The sequence below is a fragment of the Pleurodeles waltl genome, chromosome 12, assembly GCF_031143425.1.
Source record: "Pleurodeles waltl isolate 20211129_DDA chromosome 12, aPleWal1.hap1.20221129, whole genome shotgun sequence".
Classification (NCBI taxonomy): Eukaryota; Metazoa; Chordata; class Amphibia; order Caudata; family Salamandridae; genus Pleurodeles; species Pleurodeles waltl.
The window spans coordinates 577,152,999-577,178,443 of NC_090451.1; the positions used below are offsets into that span (position 1 = coordinate 577,152,999).

The 25,445-nt window shown below is 44.3% G+C and overlaps 1 protein-coding gene across 11 annotated transcripts in view; it reads right to left on the reverse strand.

Annotated features, from left to right (window-relative positions):
- Positions 1-626: 626 nt before the first annotated feature.
- The window catches only part of LOC138268241 (butyrophilin subfamily 3 member A1-like), a 330,155-nt gene continuing 305,336 nt past the window's right edge, over positions 627-25,445 (reverse strand). For all 11 annotated transcript variants that reach the window (XM_069217715.1, XM_069217713.1, XM_069217710.1 and 8 more), the window contains one exon: positions 627-1,254. In XM_069217715.1, coding sequence (XP_069073816.1) covers positions 740-1,254 — 515 coding nt within the window. In that variant the 3' untranslated portion in view covers positions 627-739. The remainder of the gene's footprint in view (positions 1,255-25,445) is intronic.

Sequence of the window (25,445 nt, forward strand, 5' to 3'; positions counted from 1 at the left end):
CACAAAGATTAAATATTGCCAACATCAGAAAACAGAAAATGTAGAAGGGCGAATTCAATAATCAAGCAGACAGGTATACTAGCAGTGAGCTAAGTGATATTCAAATTACCAAAACATGTATTGCACATTTTCACAGACATTACGTTACACCTAAAGAAGCGGAGGAATGTTGCTGCTGACAAATGTAGACTCAGATTCACCAACTCTTGAAATCACTGCTCCCTGGGCGCTCAACAGTTTCATTGTCTGATACTAAAAGGTTACAAACATCCTCAATAAAAGGGAAGAAAGGATAGGGATTACTAGGTCTAGTCAGCGACTGACCACAAGCTGTAGAAATGATCATCACACACAGCAAATAATGTTCTTCCAGGTAGGCCAAGGAAAGACCAATATCCCCAAAACGATTCCTTGGATTCTTACAGGTCAGCTGATCATGTGTGATTTATGCAGACTTATAAGGGAATGCTTCAGCGTGGAAGTGATCCCTCTTTATACTACAGCCCATTCAACCTCCAATCTTACTTGATTGAATAAGGTTCTCTTTCCTTTCAAGATTAAAATTGGGGAGGCTCCCACAATAAGCTTCTTGAACATGGAAGAAATCAGAAGAGGAAGGGCAGAGATTGTGAAACATTAAAATCTCTTTATTCTTCAGCAACACTAGTAATGGCCTAAACCTGAACAACAGGGTCACACCACCACGGATAAAAAACAGAAAGGGGACTTGAGCTTAATTCTATACAAGACGCAGATCTGCTCCACCCCAGATTGAAAAGAATGGAAAGACTCGTTCTGAAAAGCAGACACCAGTGAAAGTGTAGAGATGCTCCATTGTGTCAGCATTGAGTATCGACAGCTGCCCCCCTTCATAGTCCAAATATATTCCCAGCTTCCTAGGGCTCTCGCATAGGGACAAAGGTGACCGAGGGGATGTTAGAGCCTGGTACTGACCATCACACCTCCCTTCCACAGCCCAGATTCCCTCTTGGGGTGATGGTGTGACCCATCCTTTCCTGTGCACCGATTCTCTGGCTGCCCCAAAACGCCATCCTCCACCCTTCTGTAGCAGCTGCACCTCCCAGTAATGTCTACCTGAGGAGAATCCCTCCCTCCCTAACACACAGGCAGAGGCTGTGAATCTCTTGGGATTGTCCGGTAGTGTCTGTGCTCTCTCTGTGTATCTCATACGTCTCCCATCCTCTGACAGTATCAGCCATCTGCTTGCAGTATCTGGATCCAGAGTGACCACCACTGCAGGGAAGAGAGAAGAATTTGGTGACTGAAAAGTGACCCGATAAAATACAATAGAGAATAAGTGTACAAATACAGATAACAATGAACAATTAGTGTGCACAGTTAGGACAGTGAGTTGTATTGCACATAGGGAGTCCAGGAATATAGGATAAACACAACTAACGATATAAATAAAATAAAAACATAGATTTGGATTTAGCCATAAAAACGGAGTATGAGATCAAACCACTGAGACTTGAGAACTGTGCAGAGATCAAAGAGTAACAACATAATGGATTCTGCCAACTGCAATGCAGTTCGAGAGAGATTTACCATTCATCTCACAGGTACTAGACACAGTAACAGACTCTCATCTCTCATTGTGGCAGGAAAGACAACTTCTAAGCTGAGATGTGATTAGACCTCACATAATGCTGAGAATTGAAAACAATGAAAAAATGAAGCTCTTTAAGCACAGCACATTGCTCAAAACGGTATATGTTACAGACAGCAAGGCAAAGGTAGGTGTTGCTAAAGACCAAGTTTTACATTTGTACCCACATTCATATATTGTTAGTTTGGATGAGCAAATAGAAAGGTAACTTGTGAAACAGTCTGCATTAAATTAATCCCACATATTATGCATTTTAAGCTCTCTGACAGACACAAATCATTTAAAGCAAAATGCCCCACACAATCATGAAATAGCAAGCGGAAAACTTCCCATCAGTTATGCAATCCTGTAACACAATCCCTACTTTAGACAAAGCATGCTTACAGAAAAAATGTCCAATGTCTGTAGTAAGATGCTGCTTCAGTCATGAAAGGAGTACAGGCCAATCAATAATGAAAAATGCCCACAGCAAATTCATGTGCCAAAATAAAACACATTTATAAGCCCTTAAATGACGCATCCCTCCCATGACTTATTCCAACTATCCACCGCTCATATTCACAAAGAAACAAGGCCTAGATGCTCTCATCTTGCGGGACACTGCTGTTACCATAGTAGTCACAAAAACCATCCAAACAGAAGTCACTTGAGACATAGGACACACATTGCTCTGACTTTCTCATCTCTGGTCTCCAAGCAACCACTGCAACACCTCAACGTTGATTTGATATCAATTCTGTTCTTCAAACAAATAGTCAGTCTCTATCTACATGGTGCAAACACATTCTTTTGAGCCAGGCGTACTCAGCCCAAGCTTACTAAACAGGAAACTTTGGCACAGGCTGGAACTGGCTATATCAGGCTAACCCAAATCAAAAATAGACACCACACCCATTGAAGCTCAACAGGTTCTATACAAAGAAGTATTACAATTCAGACAGGCACAACTTGCTGCAGTCCTAAACAAAAGAACAACCTAAACAGTCTAGTGGTAGTATGTAGCTGAGTGCCCCCCAAAGGAGTCTTTCGATTTGCCCCTGGTAAAAGGTCTAATGGGTAGAATCAAGGATGAGGCCTTTCTAGGTTACATCAAAACTTTCCATGTGGTGGTTTTCTAAGAAACCTGAGCCTAGGAAGCTACAGACCTCCAAGCCTTCTAGAGCTTTACTGAACCAGCGGTTAGAACACATTCAGCAGGCTGCCCTGCTGGTGGTCTGGCGATCTATGTAGCGGCAGAATTCAACGTTAGAATAGAAGAGATAAGTAGCAATCATCCAAATCGGCAAGCAGTAAAGTTCAGAGATTATTAATTTACGAGTGCATCTCCCCTGTTGCTCAAAAACATTTACATACAACCTTCTCAGGAGAAAAACAGAAAGACACCTCGGATTGTCTCTTGGATTTTCTGTCTATTCTACAACAAACCTGATGCCTCTTATCCTATTGACTGACGACCTTAATATGAATTTGCTGCAGGAGACAATTAGGGATCAAATAGTGGAGACTCTTGACCAAACCTGGCACATTCCGTCGTTCCAACCTAATTTAAGAGGAAGGATGCTAGTGGGTGACAATTTACAGGTGAGGTGCAGCACTGGAGCCTGAGAGTCTTGAACGGACGTGGTGAATCAGATATTCCAGTTTAATCCCCTCAGCAGGGGCTCACATTCAACCCAGACGGGTCTCTGACCAATTAAAAACAGCTGAAAGGAATCTGAAACATGCTACAGTTGTCAAAAAATAATCAAAATCTGACCATACGGAGAAGATACTCACAAAGCTGAGACTATTATACAAAAAAGCCCTATGTGAGTCAGTCAAAGGTGAGGCTGATTAATATTAGTGTAAAAACCTCTCGGCCATCAGATACGATGCCAGAGACTTCTAACGATTGGTGAATCATGCTGCAGGCCTGAGGTTGTCTCCTTTGACCTCCGATATATCAGAAGCTGCTTGGTCAGCGTAATTATAGGAAATGTACGGTGGTGTAGAATCTCCACAGGGAGCTCGGAAGAGAGTCCAAAAAGATGAAGGGGTAGGAGCATTAGCTGCCGTCTCGACAGAAGTAAGAAAATAATCTTTACAAGCCGTCATCATGGAGCCGCTGAGCCCAACAGTTTACAGCAGGCATTATTTAAACAAAATCCCCGATACTGGGTGAAACAATTGGTCATTTTATAAAATCATGTCCTTATTAACCTGCAAATCCCAGACAGCTGGTGCGGGTCTAATTGGGCCCCAATACACAAAGCAGGAAAAACCATAGAACCATCCAACTACAGGTTGATTGCATTCATGGATGTTGAAGCAAAATAGTTCGCAAAATGCCTCCTGGATGAATTCTCAGACTGGGCTGATACATGTTCTTTGGTGCCGATGAACCAGACTGGGTTTTGTAAGGAGATTGGCACAACCACTAACATACTGGCCACACTAAATGAGCAGGCAAGAAGTCAATCTCTAAATGTACATCCATGTTATGTAGACTTTCGCTCAGATTTTGATGCAGTACAGCAAAACATCCTGTGGCCTAAGTTACAAAGCTAGGGAATTGCTCCTCACCTCTGAAATGCAATTCAATTATTCTATACGGGCATCTGGAAAAGGGTATGGTTGGGAAAAGGTATGATGTTTTAAACAAATATAGCCTACAGTAAACAGACTAAAGCAAGGCTGTGTACTGGCCTCGCTCTTATTTAATCTGTATCTTGCTGAGATGACAGCGGACCTAAATAATGTCAACTCTCACTCACCTATGGTGGCTGGTTTTATTGTTTCACACATTTTGTATGCCGACAATGTCTTGATTAGCTACACCAAGGTGGACCTTCTGCGTTTATTTAAAATAACCACTCAGTATGCAGTGGATCATGGGATAAGTGTCAACCCTGACAAAACTAAATCCTTGTTAGTGACAAGGAGACATTTTTATCACCCATATTTTATATAAATAGAACTGCTTTGGAATCTGTGAAGGAGTAGAATTATTAGTGGGTGATTTTCGACTCTAGTGGATACATTAATTGACAATGCCATTGTAGGGACATATCAATGCCTATTTAATCTACCCCATCAAGCCTCTCCAACCCAAATTCATTTAGAGTTTAGTCTTAGAAGACAGAGCATAGGTAGCCTGGCTTCTTACTTGAAATCTTGTTACAAATTACAGAATGACCCAAGACTCACTTTAAGTTCTATTTTGTGGAAAGCCACAAGCGATCCAAGAAACACCAAGGCACATGACTACTTTAATTTGGCCTTAATCTCATCCAAGACAGAGGAGCTCGAGCTTTGACCATTTTCCAATCCGCATTTAACAGAGATATAAAATAAACTGAGAAAATGATTTCAACCCTACTGGGCAAAACAGTGCTGTCTAAAACATCCAAGCATGGATGGTAATGGGTTATGGGTTAATATGGCCCCTTAAGTCTCAGCCATACTTATTGTATGGGCTAAAACCCAAGCTTAAGCTGCTGCACCTTCAATTGGGCGATTTTCAAACGTGCATCAACTCCGCGTTCGGAAAAGATTGACAGATGAGTTAACTTGTCTGCTTTGTAATTATCAAAAGGAAGACATTTGGCATATTGTTTGCACTTCTCCGATGCTCACTGTTAAACGGAAAGGGCTACTGAGACAGTGCTTTATTAGAAAACCTGTACATAGATGTAAGCAAGCAGTTGTAGCCTGTCTTCAAAGGGATGATGTGATGCTCAGTTGGAAGACTTCTGAAATTGATGTGTATTGCAGAGACAAAGCTTGCAAAGTTTGAGTTATAAAGGGTTTGTTCCCAGTGGCTTTTGTTCTTAGTGTGCAACGTACAAAGAATGCACATAAGTTCAGGTTTAGTTTATGGGAGTATTAAAATTACACCTCTTAGTACTATCTTATTATATTCAATGTGCTAGGGTTATGTGTATGATTAATTATAAAGTTCTACTTTTTATACTGAATTGGCTTTTTATCCTTAATTAGTACTTAGCAGAATTTCTTCTTTTATTGTTAAATTTTGATTAAAAAAGCATTAGGTAAATTCAGTATGCCAATATATGTAATTGGTATCTTTAAGATCTGGAAATTAGCTAAGCACTAGGCACTTTACAGAGAGTCGTCTATGAATTAAGCTCCAGATCTAATTCAGAGTTTGTGGCACTCATCTCTGCTATACAATTATGTGAGATTTAAACATTTTAATATTTTAGAATAGTTCAACAAATATTGTGTGATTTAGAACTTGTGTGAGCACCTCACCACTCAGGTTTAGAAATCAGGTTGGCGGTTAAAGTGAGCTACAAGTGTGTAATATAGGTGATGACACAGGCAGTCTTATGTGCTACGATGGCATTTATTGGCTGGTAATTTATTCCAGGATTTTACCTTGTTATGACTGTAAGCTTTAATCAACTGAACAATAAAGTATCACTCACAGTCTAGTGGTCCACCAGATTTGCTACGACTCACTGCTTCCATACATCAAAGGTATTCCATCGCTCATATTTCACATCTTAAAAAATAACTTGTCCTGGACTACATGCAGCCAGAACCCTGTCAAGTGCCCAATATCTTCTCCCCTGTTACATCAGATGATACCAGATTTACAAACCAACTTTTTTTTTAAACATAACCACACAGAGAAAAAACATATAATTACCTTGGGTGTCTATACTGAGGATCTTTAAAACAACTGAGCAGGTATGGGGACCATAAAAAAAAAATTATGTTTATCCCTGGCTAGTCATACAAAATTTTGTTGAACCTCACACACCAATCTAGGAGTCATGCGTCATTAAAAAAAAAAAAAAAAAAAAAAAAGCATTGCACTTTTTTGTTGTGTTTTGTTTTTACATAGAATTTAGTATGCAAACAGTAAAAATCACAGACTGTTGTCCGTACCACTGTACAGTATACAGTCATTGATACTAGGCCAAGTAATACAGGTATATGTATGTCAATAGGTAACAGTGGTGCATGTTCAAAAAATGTAACAGCGTAGAGAGACTACAATTTTCATGAGCAAGAAAGAGATAAAACATTTCACAACTGCAAACGTCAGAACCAGCCTGCATCTACGGCACATGAGGAGTAACTGTGAAAATGGAGCAGAAAATGTACAGCCGTGGGTCGGGGGTTAACAACAGCACTCATTACATGATGTGGCTAACAGGCGGAATTAACCATCATCATTGGGCAGCAGGTGAAAGCGCTTTGGGGGGATGGGAGGTTATCGTCCCTCAAGGCAGACTGCAGCAAAGCCAGCAGGTTGTCGCAATTAGGGGAGATAGGGCATTTGTGCAGGCCCCAAATATCTTCCTGGGTATTTGTGCAGGCCCAAAATATCTTCCTGGTGCAAGGCCCAGCTTTCAGCTTAAGCCTGGGCCTCCATGGAGAGTGCCCAGGCAGAGAGCATAGGAGGGGTGGGTGACTTCCATCTGCAGGTGATCAAGCGCATAGCAAGAAGAAGAGGCAGTCTATGAACCATACAATTACTCTGCTCTTTTTGGTTCTGTGCAGCATTCAAGTCATGCTTCATCATAGGACTGTCTACATTCGTCCAACAGTTAGGCGGAGAGGCAAATGGGCTCGATCGATGTAGTCAAGAGCACTTTGTCAGAACCCACAATCAGAGGGCCACAGGGCACACAGGAGTTAATGGGCCCAACCAAGATGGTAGAGGCCTTTTACCCCTCATATCCTGGGGCCCATCCTAATATAGATCTTGTTTAACTAGGTCAAACACCCCCTTCTGCACCTGACTCTCAGCTGGGTAGCGTAGCTCGAGCAGTCAAAATCATAAATCAATGTCTAGTCAAATACTCGTTTTGTATAAACAAAGTATTTTAATTCTAACTCTACACGTGCAAAGGTAAACAACATTAAAAAGCAATAACACAATCTCCTTGATGTCAGGGCTCTAGTAGTTATCAGGCCACTCCCCGTCCCCCTACCTCTAGTGCAACAGGTTTGGTTCTATTCCTCATTCACTGATGGACGCAGGGAATGTAAACTAACACGCCGTACTCAAGAGATCCTCCCTCGGACTCTGCCAGTAAGTTCAGTTTTTAGAGTCTAGGGGTTAGCAGCACTAATGGTGGTATGTCCCTCAGGGCCACAAAGGCTCAGTTCTCAGCACACCCACTGCGGTGGAAAAGTACTCTGTGGCAGTAAAGTACAGTCCGTTTCTGGATCAGCTGAGTCAAGCCACTCACGGTCAGAAGTTGCAGCACCTAGCATGCACCGGCTCCCTTCCCAAATCCACACTATCTATGGATTTCCAATGGGCGAGGTGCTCCGGCTCCAGTGGCTATGCAGTAACTCTTTTCTTTCCTGGTGGAGGGTGTGGGGTGGTCTCCTTGACTGGGTTCTGTTGGTGCAGTCCACAAGACGCTGTTGAATTCAACATTGGTCACAACAGTTTCCTGGTCCCGGACGACGACCTGGACCCTCTGGGCTTCAGCGTATCCAGCAGCTCCTTTTGGCATATGAGATTGCCACTCTGGCCTTCACACTTCGGTAATGCTAACCTCATGAAAATGTCACAGTGGACCCTCCTGGTATACAAGGTCGTCAAGCCACTTCAGTCCATGGGCAAAAGCCTGATCGATGAGCAAAAGGATTCCTCCTGCATCAGGTTTTGATCCAAGCAACGGTAGCCCTTCCTGGCATTAGGGGTTGCCAAGTCAATGTAGCACATGGGCAGCAGCCCAGTCTGTGTGGAGACAGGTTTCTTCTGTGACAGGCTTTTGACAATCAGTAATGGCCCCTCCTGGCATACAGGTTTGTCAAGTCAGTTATGCACACGGGCAACAACCCGATTGGTGCAGAGCGGGTTTCTCCCATTGTGCGCCTTTATCTCAGTCCAAGACTGCCACTCCTGCCATAAAGGGTCCCAATGAAGCCAACACACGGGCTACGGCCCGATCAGTGCAGGGCTAGAGTAATCAAACATTGCACAGAGGGCCCGCATGCCAGGGCTTCCTTCTTGACGTTGCTCCCTCCAACTCTCTCCTCCTCCTCACTAGTACAAGGGTCTTGGCGAGCAGGCAGCCGCTGGTGCTCCAGACTCCCAAGAACATGTGATCTTGGTTTCACTGGGTGATGTCCCCTCACCAAGCAAGGAGACTAGCATGCTGGGCCCCTAGTCCTGGTCGGGGCAGAAGTATTGCAGAGCTTCGCTTCCCTAGCTGGGTGCTCGGGAGATGACAACGTTTCAGGACTTCCCTACTTATAGCCCCTTTCCAGATGCATGATTTGATCTCGTGTCTGGATCTTTGAAGTTTTATGTTGGGGTTCTACTTCTTTGAAATGGTCATCTTTACTCTTTCTTCTTCCTCCTAAAGGATGTCTGCCACCACAGACAGGACTCCGAAGCTGATTAACCCACAAGATTCATGGGCGTGACCAGAGTTCAGCCACAGTGATATGCACATCAAAAGCTGAATCCTGAGCCCTCAGTTCTACTCTTTATGATTCCCTTATCAGCCCCCTCTCCCCCTTCCTGAGAGTTGTCCAGACACTTTCCTTGTGATCGGGCACAGAAACAAGGAGCCCTTTGAAATTCACAAGGAGAGCCTGGATCTCGCCTCACCCAGTGCTCATCCCACCAAGCTCTCAGGACTGCAGTAATGCACAAATCTGTCTGGGGGTACTAGTGCAGGGACCTCTGCACTTGGTGTACATTCACAGTACACTCCACTCCCCAGAACTGTTATCCTCATGTATTATGCTACAAAGGGCATTCCCACATGCAGCATACACACTCAGTCTGCCCACAATGTCCAGCATTGCAGCCGCTCTGTACTGCCCCAGAGTGTGGTATTTGAAAAGCACACCCTACCAGCACACACACATTTACCAGGTGTGCACTGTACCACACTTTGTGTAGTGTAATTCTTGTGAGCACATGTGCACTCAGCACATATTTCCATCAAGCATGCACTTCCACATCAACCTGATGTAAGCCACAGGTTAGTTAAACATACAGCAGAAGAACTTTTAAAAAGGTGAATGAGCTGGTAGGCCTCACTCACTCCAGTGACACAGGGTAGAAAGGACCTATTCGCTAGTACTGATCACTTCACAGTATGCTGCCCCCACTGCGCTTTTGCTGCTTAACTCCTGGTAATGGCAGTAGCATTCAATGTTATGTTATGACGCCAATGCCCTTAGCAGAGGGGGCCCTCTATTATGTAAGGCCCTATGGACACAACACAAGGTTTTAAACTTTATGCTTTGTTCCACAGGTAGCCAATGGAGGGAGGGGATAGCCGCTTTGGGTGAGACATGTCTCGGTATGTTTAAAAGAAGAAAAGCAGAGGCAATCTGCACCACCTGCAGCTTTCTAGTCACATATCTCGGGGAGCTAAGATATAATGCATTGCCATGATCTAATCTGGGAATGGTAAGGGCCTGAACAATGAGTCTTTTCACAACAAATGGAAGAATTTTTAAAACCTTCCTTAAGAGCCTAAGTAAGCCAAAACAGGTGGAAGAGATCTTAATAACATGGTGCTCCATGGTAAGTCGTGATTTTCCAAGGATTCCAAAATAGAAGGATTGGACCCCAATCAAGGGCTGTATCCTAATATCATTACTTTGGTCTTGTCTCCATTAAGCTTAAGCTTACATTCTGACATCCATCCCGACACCGCCTGGAGACATAGGGCGAGTGACGAGCAGTTGGGGCTGGAGTTGGTGGACAATGATACTATCAGCTGAGTGTCATCAGCATAGGACACCAATGAGAGACCAAAAGGCTTCACTATCTCTGCAAGAGGGGACATATAAATGTTGAATACTGTCGGACTAAGCGATGAACCCTGCGTCACTCCACAACTGCTCTTAACACAACTGGAGAGAAAATACCGGTCTAGTACCTGAAACTATCTGCCCTCCAAAAAAGAGGAGATCCATCTAAAGGCACTACCCAAGATTCTGACCTCCCTCATTCTCAAAAGTAAAATATAACGATCGACAGTGTCGAAGGCAGCACTAAGGTCAAAAAGAATAATAGCCGTCGCAATCCCATGATCGGGCTGCTATCTGGCTTCCTCCGTGACTGCAATCAGAGCCGATTCTGTGCTGTGAAGGGGTCTAAATCCCATCTGAGAGTGAAGAAGTACATTATTATCTTCAAGAAAACTTGAAAGTTGGGCGTTAACATGCTTTTCGATTATTTTAGACAAGGCTGGCAGAAGAGAAATAAGCATGTAGTTATTCAACTGAGCTGCATCCAAATTAGGCTTTTTAAGCAGGGGTTTAACTATGGCATCTTTTCATTGTTCCAGAACAAGACTCCTAGAAAGTGAGGCGTTTAACAGATCAGTAGGAACTGGGGCTATGACCGAAGCACCTAGAGCCACCACCTGAGGAGGGGCTGGGTCAAGCGGGGAGCCCGATTTAAGAGCTGCAAGTAATTTGGATACCGTGTCCTTGGAGAGGAGGGCAAATTGCGAAAAGGAAGCAGAAAGTGAGATATGCTGCTCTATAAAAACAGTAGCCTGAAGGGAGTTTGCCAGGAAAGCTGAATACATTTCTGATATTTTTTGTTGAAAAAATCTATGCCAGATTAATACTATGTTCTTGGGAGGCACTCATAAGTTCACTATGAGTGTGAGGCTGTGCAATTTTGTAATTAATTGGAAATTCTCTTTTGACGAGTTTGAAGACTGCTCAATTTTAGTAGCATAATAAATAGATTGAGCTGATTTAATTTCCGAATGGAAAAGTCTGATAGCTTTCCTATAGTCCTGCTTCAGTGACACTTCATAAGATTTTCTCCATCTCGTTTCCAGACGCCTGCATTCCCTTTTTAGGTTGTGAAGATAGGGAGAGAAAGAAGGAGCGTCTTTTATACTACGCCCCCCAGGTTTAATAGAATAAGGAAGCAGGGTGTCTAAACATCTGAAGATCCAATCAATAAATGACTCCAGATGGCAAACTTTGTTATCACTAAGAGAAGGCTTCAGTGTTTCAAGGGTATTGATCTATTCATAGGCCTTGAGCTTATGCCAGCGCCGAAAGGGCTGAGATATAGTCTGAGGGGCTCTACTAATGGTAGAACTAGCTAAATTAAGCCTAATTAGGAAATGGTCAGACCAAGCCAAAGGACGGGGAGGCATGGAAGTTAAGCCAACTATATTACTAAAAACTAAATCAATACTGTGGCCCTTCACATGCGTAGGACCCCTAACCAATTGGGCCAACTCTAACGCGGTCATATCAGTAAGTAGATTTTTGGTAGCTGAGTTTTCTAAATCTTCAGCATGAATATTAAAATCACCCAAGACCGTAAAATTGGGATTTTTTACATATTAATTCAGAAATATGATCTGGGAGAGATTGTACAAAGGTTTCTGGGAGGCCGGGGGGACGATACACCAGGGCTCCTGAAAAGGTGAATTAAGGGTTTAGAGTAGTAGAAATATACATACTTTCACAGCCAGGTAACTGAAGAGGCTGGGCAATAAGCTTTACTGATTGCCTATAGATGATGGTGATTCTCCTACCTGTTGAGGTGTCTCTATTCAGATTACTTATCAAGTAGCCTTGGGATAACGCCAAGGCTACATCCGGAGAAGACCCTTCATGAAGCCAGGTCTCAGTAAGAAACAAGGCTGTCTATGCAAGATCACTAAGAAGTAGGCATTTATCAAGCTTAAGGGCAGCCAAAGACCGTTAGTTGGCCAAAAGAAAAACACTATTTGGTCCATCTTGGGTTGCTTTCCTTAATCCTAGGTCAGACTGAGGAGCCCAATGACATGTAGTACAAGACCACATAGTATTCATAGGGTGTAGGCAGCCATGACCTATGTCCGAAGGGACAGGCCTACAGGATTGGAGGAACTCAGAGGAGTAGGTGATTAAATTCCTACTAGTAGGGCTAAGAAGTCTGGCCCCTGGACCCGTCCAGGCGCGGACGGGCGCAGATGGGCTTGCCTTAGGCATGCCTTTGACTCGCCAGTGGCGCTTCCGCTGCATCGCGCCTCCTAAATGGGGACGAGAAGTAGAAAGGACGACAGCTGGACCGCTAACCATACAAGATGGCGGCTGGAAATGGCCCTGGAGGGTGAAACAAGATGGCCACCGCCGTCTCCAAACGCGCCTGCCAGAATGCTGCACTCGCGTTGAACGCCATGAGGCAAAATCGTAGGTGGGGGTTGGGGTGGGTGCAGCACCAAGATTCCCCAAGGGGCGAGGCTCAAAGGAGCACCAGGGCTAAGAGGCACATACCACCACCCAAGGCCACTGAACACGGGCCTGGGGGGTCAAAAAAGGCATTGATAAGGCCTCGAAAAAGCCTAGCAGGGGAGGCACAAAATACAATAAAATATAAGACCAAATAACACAATATTAAAAACAGTATTTAAAAACACGCTAAAATAAAACTAGGAAGAGCACAGACACCTGCAGACTATTCAGAAAGGTCAGCTGCGCGTCTGCTGCATTGCGCCTCTTAAATGGGGACGAGAGGTAGAAAGGACGACAGCTGGACCGCTAACCATACAAGATGGCGGCTGGAAATGGCTTGGAGGGTGAAACAAGATGGCCACCACCGTCTCCACACGTACCTGCCAGAATGCTGCATTCGCGTTAAACGCCGTGAATCGTAGGTGGGAGTGGGGGGGTTGGGGTGGCTGCAGCACCAACATTCCCCAAGAGGCGAGGCTCAAAGGAGCACCAGGGCTAAGAGGCACAGACCACCACCCAAGGCCACTGAACACGGGCCTTGGGGTCAAAAAAGGTGTCGCTAAGGCATCGAAAAAGCCCAGCGGGGGAGGCACAAAATACAATAAAATACAAGACCAAATAACACAATATTAAGAACAGTATTTAAAAACACTCTAAAATAAAACTAGGAAGAGCACAGACACCTACAGACTATTCAGAAAGGTCCGCTGCATCGTGCCTCTTAAATGGGGACGAGAAGCAGAAAAGACGACAACTGGACCACTAACCATACAACATGGCGGCTGGAAATAGGCCTGGAGGGTGAAACAAGATGCCCACTGCCGTCTCCACACACGCCAGCCAGAATGCTGCACTTGCGCTAAACGCTGTGAGGCAAAATCGTAGGTAAGGGGGGTGGGGGGGAAGGTGTTTAGCACCAAGACTCCCCAAGTGGCGAGGCTCAAAAGAGCACCAGGGCTAAGAGGCACAGAACACCACCCAAGGCCACTGAACACGGGCCTGGGGGGTAAAAAAAACAAAACGTTGATAATGCCTCTAAAAAGCCCAGCAGGGGGAAGCACAAAATACAATAAAATATAAGACCAAATAACACAATAATAAAAACAGTATTTAAAAACACACTAAAATAAAACTAGGAAGAGCACAGACACATACAGACTATTCAGAAAGGTCCGCTGCGCGTCCACTGCATCGTGCCTCTTAAATGTGGACAAGAAGCAGATAGAAAGACAGCTGGACCGCTAACCATACAAGATGGTGGCTGGAAATAGGCCTGGAGGGTGAAACAAGATGGCCACCGCTGTCTCCACACGCGCCGGCCAGAATGCTGCACTCGTGCTAAATGCCCGAGGCGGAATCGTAGGTAAAGGGGGAGGAGGGGAATGTCTGGGCGCAGCACCAAGATGATGGTAAAGCTTTTGGTGCCCATCCCGGTCCAAGAAGACAGCAATCTGTGAGACAGGCTTATGTAACGGCGCTCCGGGTTGGGGGGGGGGGGGAGGGGGCTGGGTGCAGCACCAAGATTCCCCAAGGGGCAAGGCTCAATCACTATGACGGTAAAGCTTTGGGCGCCCCTCCCGGTCTAACAAGACAGCAATCTGTGAGACAGGCCTATGTAATGGTGCACACACATGATTCTTGTTTGCCTATGACAAAAAATAAAAATCAACATTAAGGATCCAGACAAACATATAGCTGAGCACTCACGGCAGGGGTACATGTTTCGCATCATGCAGAGGACTTTTCCGTCCCAACACAACAGTTGTGAGGTCAGTGGGAATCAGCGTGTAAATAAAAATTCCTGCAGTGACACCTGTTAGTATACATTTTATTCTGGGGTTAAACTCTGTAGGATATTAAACAAACAAAAAAGACTAGGGAATGTAAGGGACTGCTATTGTTCTCTATTACCCCCAGTCAACATGTTTCAGCCATTTTGACTTTCCTCAGGTCTGTGATCCCTTGGCCAAACACCTCTAAATCGTTCACTATAAAGTATACAAAATTGGTACACCAGATGTATGTAACACTGTCAGGTCAAGCTAGTACCTATGGGTGGAAAAGAAAACAATATACACACAAACATATGTAGATATATTAATAGTCTGATGGAGTAATACTCATGCCAAATCTTTGCAATGCGCTGAAAAATAACATAGTCCCTAGGCACAGTAGCAAGAACAATTAGGCTAGTTAATTCACGTTGCAGTTGTGTTTGTGATACACTGCAAAAACAACTCACTTGTGAGTTCAGCAAAGTGGAACATAGTGGTGGTAACCATGATTCTACTGGCACATGACCATGGTACAGAATGACCCACTTGATGCAGTTGGCATCATTTATTACCTCAAAGAAATGTAATGTCAAATGCAGAGCATGTCAGCATTAAGACAGCATTGGAGATGTTCTAATTAGTGTGTCTTCTAAGTTCCATCAGCCTTTGTGTGCCAGTGTCAAGAGATTTTGTGAGTTTAGTATGTAGGCCTACAGAGCACTGGCTGCATGTCTAGTGTCCTGTTATGGGTGCAAGGTCCCAAAGAGGGGTATACTGCTGTGAGATAGTTTCACTGCGTGTGAGTCAGATGTGTACAGGCAAGTCCAGCAAGTTCTAACTCATTTTGAAGGAGAACATGCGTGGTTCCAGGATATGGCCTTTAGAATTCAAAATACACCAATGTTTAAATATTTAATTTATGTGCTTTGTTTGAGATGTGGAAAAAATTAGGAACACAAGTCACCCTGTCACTGACTGATTTCAGGTGTTCAAACAGAGATTCCCTTAATGTACTGCATGCCCTCTTCAATCTGGGTAGTTTTTAGCCTGTAACGTTTCTTACAGTTAGAAAGCTTGTTCTCTGAATTTGTCAAGATCTGTACAATTTGTTGAATGTGGCCATTTGGTAAGTCTGGAGATGGCAACTATCAAATCTCAGCAGTCAGACAACATGAAATCCCTGAGACTTTACACTGCAGGAATTAAACACAAGCATCTTGATGTTATTCAAAATGTTTAAAAAAACTACAAACAGACCCGTAGAACTGCTTAGATAAGTAACAGAATAAACGTGGCCCACTGCAAAGCTAACACTCTAAGTGGGATGGAAGGATGGAAAACCTAAAAAATCCATCCCCTTCATCCTCTCAAGCCAAGCCTTCCCTTTCAATCCAGGAAATGGCCATCTGGTGCCCATTTTACTGAGATATTACCTGTAAGGAGACAGGAAACATTGACGTCAAAATAGGAGTCTTCTGTCCAGAAAAATGCTATTCTTCTAATTTAAGAAACTGCACAACCCAACTCCATACTTTTTAAAACTCAAAACATAGTCTTGTTGACTTTGACTGTTTTCCATCATTACAATGAAATGTGTCCGGTAACCTGGCAGTTAAAGACAACTTATGGAATATCATGGATTTAGTACACTGCACTCTGTTGGTAGATAACATATCATATGCACTAAGGCACCCCACATTGACTGCAAACTGTGACCAGTATATATATCCCTGCAAATGGTCTGAACTGCGGAGCGCTCTTACTGCCGGTGCCAGCACAGGGTTGAGACCACGGCCCTTATAGATTATTATCAAACAGAAAATGCGGCACTCCCTGAAGATTTAAGTAGCAGATTCCATTTATTCACAGCGCAGCATATCAAACACCACGACGCGTTTCAACATTCCGTCTTTCTCAAGTGGTTTCAGTTTTAGGCACGCATTGTTCTGATTGACATGACTTCTATCCTTTTAGAGGCATTCTGGAAATTATAGTTCATGGTGTCTCCTTTCAAAGTCCTTATTCAGCTGAGGCTGTAAATGTACTTTACATCTGAAGACGGATAATAAATGGAATCTGCTACATAAAGCCTCAGGGAGTGCCGCATTTTCTGTTTGGTAATAATTTATAAGGATCATGGTCTCAACCCTGTGCTGGCACTCCGCAGTTCAGACCATTTGCAGTGAACCAATAACAGTGGAAGCGCCCGGATTTGTGAAATGAAATGGAAACATCAGGAATACAGATGGCGAGGAGATACTAATCTTCTGTGTGTGTACTTTACATTTGGAGATGGAGAAATATAAAGACTTCGAATGCACCTTGCGATATCCGGTAACAAGTGGACATCCTTATCAAAGATTTGGTGAGTAGATGTCCAAAAATCACCTCACAATACTGATGCAGCTCTGAATTGAATATTTATTCAGGAAGAAAGGGGCCGGAGGCAAAGCAGCAAATCTTTATTGTCATGTGGCAGAGCTAAAGAGGACTGGAAAGTCTAAATCTGAATTGGTGCTTGAGGAGAACGCTTTACTGAAATATCTAAATACGAGTTCTTCTGATAAACAACTTTATTAAAGTGTCATTTTCACAAGTGAAAATACGAGCCTTAATGCACTGAGCAGAAACAATGAAAACAATGTTTTTACCCATAACAGTTTGAATGCCAGCGAAATCAGCAGAAGTTGGTCGATTGGAAACAGGCCTTATTATCCTCAGCTGAATAAAGACTTTGAAAGGAGGCACCATGTACTATAATTCCCAGAATGCCTCTGAAAGGAAAAAAGGCATGTTCTTCAGAACAATGTGTGCCTACAAACTGAAACCACTTGAGAAAGACGGAACGTTGAAACGAGTCGTGGTGTTTGATATGCTGCTCTCTGAATAAATGGAATCTGCTACTTAAAGCCTCTGGGATTGCTGCTTTTTCTGTTTGGTAATAATATAATAATATAATATTATTACCAAACAGAAAAAGCGGCAACCCCAGAGGCTTTAAGTAGCAGATTCCATTTATTCACAGAGCAGCATATGGGAGATGTCACTTACCCAGTGTACATGTGTTCGTGGCATGTTCTGCTGCAGATTCACATGCTGTGCATTATACTTCTGCCATCTAGTGTTGGGCTCGGAGTGTTACAAGTTGTTTTTCTTCAAAAAAGTGTTTTCGAGTCACAAGATCGAGTGACTACTCCTCTTTGGTTCCATTGCGCATGGGCATCAACTCCATGTTAGATTGTTTTCCCACAGAGGGAAAGGTAGGAATGATAGAGTATATAGGTGAAAGGTTAGAGATGTCCATGCTAATGCAAATCTATATATATATATATATATATATATATATACACACACATATGCAAAAATAATTTTAACTTAAACGACTACAGGCTCCTGGGGAGGTGGGAGGGAGCATGTGAATCTTCAGCGGAACATGCCACAAACAGATGTACACTGGGTAAGTGACATTTTCCGTTAGGTGGCATGTGTAGCTGCAGATACACATGCTGTGCATAGACTACAAACCAGTTTGTCCTCCCATAAAAAATAGCGGTGGTCAGCCTGTAGGAGTTGAAGTTGTTTGGAATAATGTTCTGAGCACAGCTTGACCTACTGTGGCTTGTCTTGATAAAACATCTACACAGTAATGTAGAGTGAATGTATGTGGTGTTGACCAAGTAGCTGCTTTGCATATTTCAGCCATTGGTATATTGCCTAAAAAAAGCCATTGTAGCACCTTTTTTCCTTGTAGAATGTGCTTTAGGAGTAACTAAGAGTTGTCTTTTGGCTTTAATGTAGCATGTTTGGATGCATCTTACAATAGATCTTGCCAACCCTTGTTTTGATATGGGATTACTTATATGAGGTTTTTGGAAAGCTACAAACAATTGTTTAGTCTTTCTGAATTGTTTTGTTCTGTCTATATAGTACATTAGAGCTCTGTTAATGTCTAATATATGTAGAGCTCTTTCTGCCACAGAATCTGGCTGTGGGAAGAAAACTGGTAGTTCCACTGTTTGATTTATATGAAAAGGCGAGATTACTTTTGGCAGAAATTTGGGGTTTGTTCTTAGTACAACTTTATGCTTGTGTACCTGGAAGAACGGTTCTTCAATAGTGAAGGCTTGAATCTCGCTTACTCTTCTTAAAGACTTAATTGCGACTAGGAAGGCAACCTTCCACGTCAAGAATTGCATACGACATGAGCGCATGGGTTCAAATGGTGGGCCCATAAGTCGTGTAAGCACTATGTTTAAATTCCAAGAGGGGACTGGAGGTGTCCTGGGTGGAATGATGCTTTTTAAACCTTCCATGAAAGCTTTAATAACAGGAACTCTAAATAAGGAGCTGGGCTGTATATTTTTTTTAATATGCTGAAATTGCAGTAAGATTAATTTTTATGGAAGAGAATGCTACAATATCTTGTATTGATGCTGTAAGAGAGGCAATATGTTTAGATTGACAGTAATATACAAATATTTTCTATCTGTGTGCATAGCACTGTCTAGTAGTGGGATTTCTTGCTTGCTTAATAACCTCCATACATTGTGATGGGAGTTGTAAATATCCAAACGGTATGACTTCAGGAGCCAAATCGCTAGACTGAGTGTTTTGGGTGCCTGATTTGTCCTTTGTTTTGTGTCAACAGATCTGGTCGGCCTGGGAGTTTGGAGTGTGGTACTACTGACAGGTCTAACAATGTTGTGTACCACGGCTGACGGGCCCACGTTGGTGCTATGAGTATCATATTGAGTGAGTTTTGACACAACTTGTTGACTAGAAACAGAATGAGTGGGAGAGGGGGAAAAGCGTAAGCAAATATAATATCCCTGATCAATTGATCCACAGAGCATTGCACTTGGATATGGGATGTGGGTGTCTGGATGAAAAGTTTTGGCTTTTTTGCGTTTTTGCTTGTGGCAAACAGATCTATGTTTGGTGTTCCCCATTGTTGAAAGTATTTTTTAAGTACTTGAGGGTGAATCTACCATCCGTGTGTTTGTTGGTGATTTCTGAGGAGAATAGCAGTCAATTGGTTGTGTATCCCTGGAATGTATTGTGCTAACAGGTGAATTTGGCTGTGGATTGCCCATTTCCAAATTTTTGGGGCTAGAAGGGAGAGTTGGGACGAATGTGTCCCTCCATGTTTGTTGAGGTAATACATGGTTGTCATGTTGTCTGTTTTGATAAGTACATTCTTCTGTGTGCCAAGAGGCTGAAAAGCTTTGAGTGCTAGGAAAACAGCTAACAACTCTAAGTGATTTATGTGTAGCTGTTTGTGTTTGGCATCCCATTGTCTTGAATGTTGTGATTGTTGAGGTGAGCTCCCCAACCAATCATTGATGCATCTGTTGTAATTTTGGTCTGAGGCACAAGGTCTTGAAATGGCCGCCCTTTGCTTAGATTTGTGGGAATTCCACCACTGAAGGGACATGCATGTTTGGCGGTCTATCAACACTAGATCTTGAAGTTGACCGTGTGCCTGTGACCATTGTTGTGCAAGGCACTGTTGTAAGGGCCGCCATGTTTAGCCTTGCATGTGGAACAACTGCAATTCATGATGCCATCATCCCTAAAATCTTCATGACAAATCTGACAGTGTACCGTTGATTTCTTTGTATTTGCGTGACTATATTTTGGAATGCTTGTGTTCTTTGCGTATTTGGACATGCTAGCGCCTTTTGAGTATTTAGTATTGCACCCAAATACTGTTATATTTGTGCCGGTTGTAGATGTGACTTTCGGTAATTTATTGAGAATCCTAGTGTGTGCAAGGTTTGTATTACGTAATCCGTATGGTTTTGACACTGTGTATGACTGATTTTATTAGCCAATCGTCTAGATATGGAAGGACATGTATATGTAATCTTCTTAGGAAGGGTGCGACTAATGCTAAGCACTTTGTAAATACCCTTGGAGCTGTTGTTATTCCAAAAGGTAATAATTTGAACTGATAGTGCTTTCCTTGAATGACAAACCTGAGATATTTTCTGTGTGCAGGATGGATGGGTATATGAAAATACGCATCCTTGAGGTCTAATGTTGCCATGAAATCGTGTCTTTGGAGTAGTGGGATAACATCTTGTAGAGTTACCATGTGAAAATGTTCTGACAGGATGTAAAGACTGAGGGTCCTGAGATCTAATATTGGTCTGAGGGTGCAATCCTTTTTGGGAATCAGGAAATATAGTGAATAAACTCCTGTCCTTATTTGAGCTTGTGGTACGGATTCTATTGCTTGTTTGAGTAATAGAGATTGGACTTCTTCCTGTAACAGACTGATGTGTCATGTGGATAGTTTGTGTGACCTTGGTGGAAGGATTAGGGGAGTTTGTATTAATTCTAGGCAATAGCCATTGCGGATAATTGATAGTACCCAATTGTCTGTGGTAATGTTTTGCCAACTTGCATGGAACTGTTGTAGTCTTCCCCCCACAGGAGAGGTGTGGAGTGGAAGGGAATGAGACAAGTCACTGCTTAGGGTGCTGTGGAAGTTGCTTAGAGGTCTGAAATTGTGGTTGGTAGGTTGGTTTTGTCTGAGATGTGTATGCTTCTGTTGTCTGTGGTCTAAATCAACCTCGAAACTGAGGTTTCCGAAAGGATCCCCTGTATGGTGTGGCCCTCTGGGCCAAAAAGTTGTTTCTTATTGAATGGCATATTTAACACAGCCTGCTGTATTTCGGGTTTAAAACCCAAAGACCTGAGCCATGCATGGCTATGTATTGTCACTGCAGTATTGACACTTCTAGCAGCGGTGTCTGCTGCATCTAGGGCTTGTAGAATTTGATTATTTGTAATGGCTTGCCCTTCTTCCACTACTTGTTGTGCCCTCTTCTGGTGTTCTTTGGGGAGATGCTGAATTATGTCTTGCATCTCATCCCAATGGGCCCTGTCATATCGAGCTAACAGTGCTTGTGAGTTAGCTATCCTTCACTGATTCGCTGCCTGGGATGCAACTCTCTTCCCTGTAGCGTCAAACTTTCTGCTCTCTTTGTCGGGTGGGGGAGCATCTCCTGATGACTGGGAGTTCGTCCTTTTTCTGCCAGCGAGGACCACTACTGAATCAGGAGGTACTTGATGTGTTATGTAATCAGGATCAGAGGGAGGAGGTTTATACTTTTTCTCTATCATGGGCGTTATTATACGTGCCTTAACTGGCTCACTGAATATTTGATCAGCGTGTTTTAAAATGCCTGGAAGCATGGGGACGCATTGGTATTTTGAATGTGTCCAGTATGCATGGTGACCCCATGGTACGCTGCAGCCCTAGCTAAAACCTGGGTTGTACACAGTGCTATCCTCAGGTGGTGAAGGCTTAGAAGGATAGCTGTCTGGGTCATTGCTAGGAATGGGATCTGGATCATAAAGATCCCATGGATCTACAATGTCCTGTTGTGAGTCAAAAAAGTGTGTGGGTGACTGCACAGGTGTAGGATTAGTAGGAGGAGAGGTAGGCAGGTGTGGAGAGTGAGGAGGAGAATGAGGAGAAAATTGAGGTGGTGGTGGTGGTTTCTCCTTTGGCTTTGGCACTTTAGCTTGAGGCTGCTAGTGTCCAATTCCTCCTTAGAGGCTAACTTTCTCTTTGGTTTTAGAGGAGGTGCTGTTAGGATCCTGCCTGTTCCTTTATGGATGTGAATCCTGGCTTGCATTTCGTCCATAACTTCAAGTACTGGCTGTACTTGATAATCCTCCTCAGAGGTTTTATGGCTTTCTTTTAGTCTCTTTAAAATTCCATGCTCCTCTGTATATGCTGGCCTTTTCAGCTCCGAAGCATGCTTTTTCGGGGTCGAAAAAGATGATGCAGTGGATGATCTCAGCTCTGAAAGGGTTTTCTGAATCTTTGACTTCGAAAAATGGTGTTTGCTAGAGTGGGACACGGAGCCTTTTATTGCCTCCGATGTTTTGGGAGGAGTGGCCTTTTTCAGTGCCGAACTGGTAGTTTGGTCACATGCAGTCTTTTTTCGGGCCGAGCCATGGCCTTCTGGCAGTGGCGTACCAAAGGCCTTATGTTTTGCTTTTGTGAGGGTACAGGGGCAGGCGTACTCAAATGTTGTCCCGCCGTGACTGGTCTGTCTTCCTCGGGACACAGCCTGCGCTGCTTCTGAGACACCAGAGGCACTGCAACTCAGTGGAGGGCCCACAGATGAGGAAAGGCTCTGTGCATCCCGAGCCACAATGAGGGAGTTGTGAGGAAGGCAGACATTGCAGTCTCGGAGAGGGGTCGCTGAGTCACAGGAGTTGCGATCCTGAAGCCACAACGCTGAGAGGCCACCTGAGATCTGGAGTTTTGCTGGGACAGGTGCACCAGTCAATTTGGAGAGGCCAGCTAGAAGACTGACCTGAGAAGTCATAGACCCCGGCTGAAGAGGCGGCCTAGCGGTTTTTGAGACCCCGAATAGAGCACATTGCCTTGAGGTGTGTGAAAGCCTGCGGGGATTGCATCCGGCTGGTCGAAGGGACCTAGGGGTACTTTAACTTTTACCCCCTGACAGCAAAGGTAGAGGCAGATGTCAGGGGGTGCCCTAGAGACACTTGAATAAAGGATGGGCTTGCCTGGAAACCAGAGAAGCCCAGGTGGCTGGCATATAACCGTGCTGGATGTCCACATAGCTGGTGGCTGAGGGGTGTCGCCCCTGCCTGACAAGAACCCACGTACATCAGGCCATCCCTGGAGTCGAGGGCAGTGATCGAGCCCTGTGGTGATGGGGTGGTGGCTCAGTTGGTTTGAAGGGGGGTCTTTGTTTGGGTCTGCCTAGACCAGTGTGGGGCCCTGTCTCTTAATTACAAGCACATTCTTGGTGAGTCACACACAGACTTCTGTGGTCTCTCTGTGTGGGGTGCGAGGTGAATGTGCCTCCGGGTTTAGAGTGAAGAGAACTGCTGAGGGATCAAGGAGGGCTCTCTCGATGTGCTGACTTGAGAACAGAGCCCTTGTCTACACCATAGCCAAAGACAAACAGACCACCACTGCCTGGCAACAGAAAATTGATAAATATACAAACCACAACACCCTTACCAGGGAGGCCAGTGCAGCTGCGGTAGCCCCAGAGCAGAAGACACTCCCCAAACTTTGCCTATACTGCTTGCAATCCAACACCTTAAAGCAACCATGGAAGGCAAGATGGTGAAACTTAAGGTGGATTTGGCACTAATTTGACAAGACCTCCGCAACACCATGCATAGAGTTACTTAAGTGGAGGGTAGGTTGTCAGAAACCGAGGACACGGTGGAAGCACACGAAGAGTGTCTGGTTAACTTGCAGAGCTAATTGGGTCAATTGGAGGCTTGGATTGAAGATGCAAAGGCAAGGCCTAGTCGCAACATCTCCGCATTGTGGCCATTCCCAAAGGGGCCAAGGGGCATTTATCTATTATTGGCTTTGGAGCTGGGTTCCCACAGACAAGGTATCAAACTGTTTCATAATTGAAAGGGCACATACAGCCTTGACTGCTAGACCTCTGGTGGGTGGACCACCACGTCCCTCTATAGTAAAAGTGCTTAATTATGCCGACTGGGACTCTGTCCTCTGAGTGGTGCGCAAGGCTGGCCAGGTGGCTTATCAATTCTCTCCGATGCTGATTTTCCGAGACTACACCTTATAAGTACAGAACCTTTCAGGAGGCAAAACAAAAACTGAAGACCATGGGGGTGACCTACATGCGGCTGTTTCTGGCCTGCCTAAAAGTCCTCTTCCAGAGCAAGACATTTTTCTTTGACACACCAGAGGCAATGTGGGACTGGACTGAAGAGCGCCACATAAGACAGAGGAATGATTTGTCAGCCTAAGAGGGTGGGGTTGGGGGTGGGAGAGGTGAGACAAGGTTGGACCTCCAAGGGAATGGTGCACAATTTAAGGAACAAACCACATAAGAGGGAGCGGGGGGCTTGGTCCCTGGATCCTGTATAACCTGGTGTGGGGATAGACCTGACTGCAGAGGTGGTCGAATCTGTTACATTGACTGACTCCAGCTCTGCCAATTTGGTGCTGCCGGACACCTCGCAAAGTGATTCTTTAGTGGGGGGCTGTGAAAGCTTGATATCATGATCTTGATCGGCATGGGTGTTATTAGGCCTCTTGGGAGGTTAGGACAGTAGGGGTGATACACACGTCCATCACAGGTCAGCCCTGTTGGCTAACACAATTACAGGTACGTCCAGTTCAAAGTATGGGGTGGAGCACAAACCATGACACAATCATGGAACATAAATGGGTTGTTGGATAAAATCAAAAGGGAAACAGTCCTGAAGGCGGCTTCACAGATGGATGCTGACATAGTAATGCGCCAGGAGATGCATCTATTAAGGAACAAGTGCCCATTCTTGGGCCATAGGAGCTTCACCCAGGTGTACCACTCACGATTTCATTGGGGTTCCCGGCTGCAGCTAGTTTAATCAGAAAATGCATGCCCTTTGTGGTTTCCAAGGTTAGGCATGATGTGTTGGGTCGGTTTGTGATGATTATTGGCGTATTACACGGACTCCCAATCTCCTTGATTTGTGCATATGCAACCCCACCCCTGACGTATAGCTTCTTTACGAAGCTGGGTGACTTGGTCTGGGAGATGCTGGGGCCTTGTTGATTTTGGGTGGGGATGTCAACGGGTGTGTGACGCCAGCCTTGACCGTCTGTGCCCCCTGGTGTGCTTCTGGCTGTGGGTGAACACCCATGCACACCTTTATGCAAAATTTAAATTTGACTGATGTATGGAAGACCCACCACCCGGGAGAAAGGGGATACACCTTCTACTCTGGGGCTCATAGATCTTTGTCTAGAATTGACTACATTCTCATGCATCGGAGTGAGAGACACAGGGTTGTTGATGTTAGATTGCTGGCTCAGAGTTTCTCCG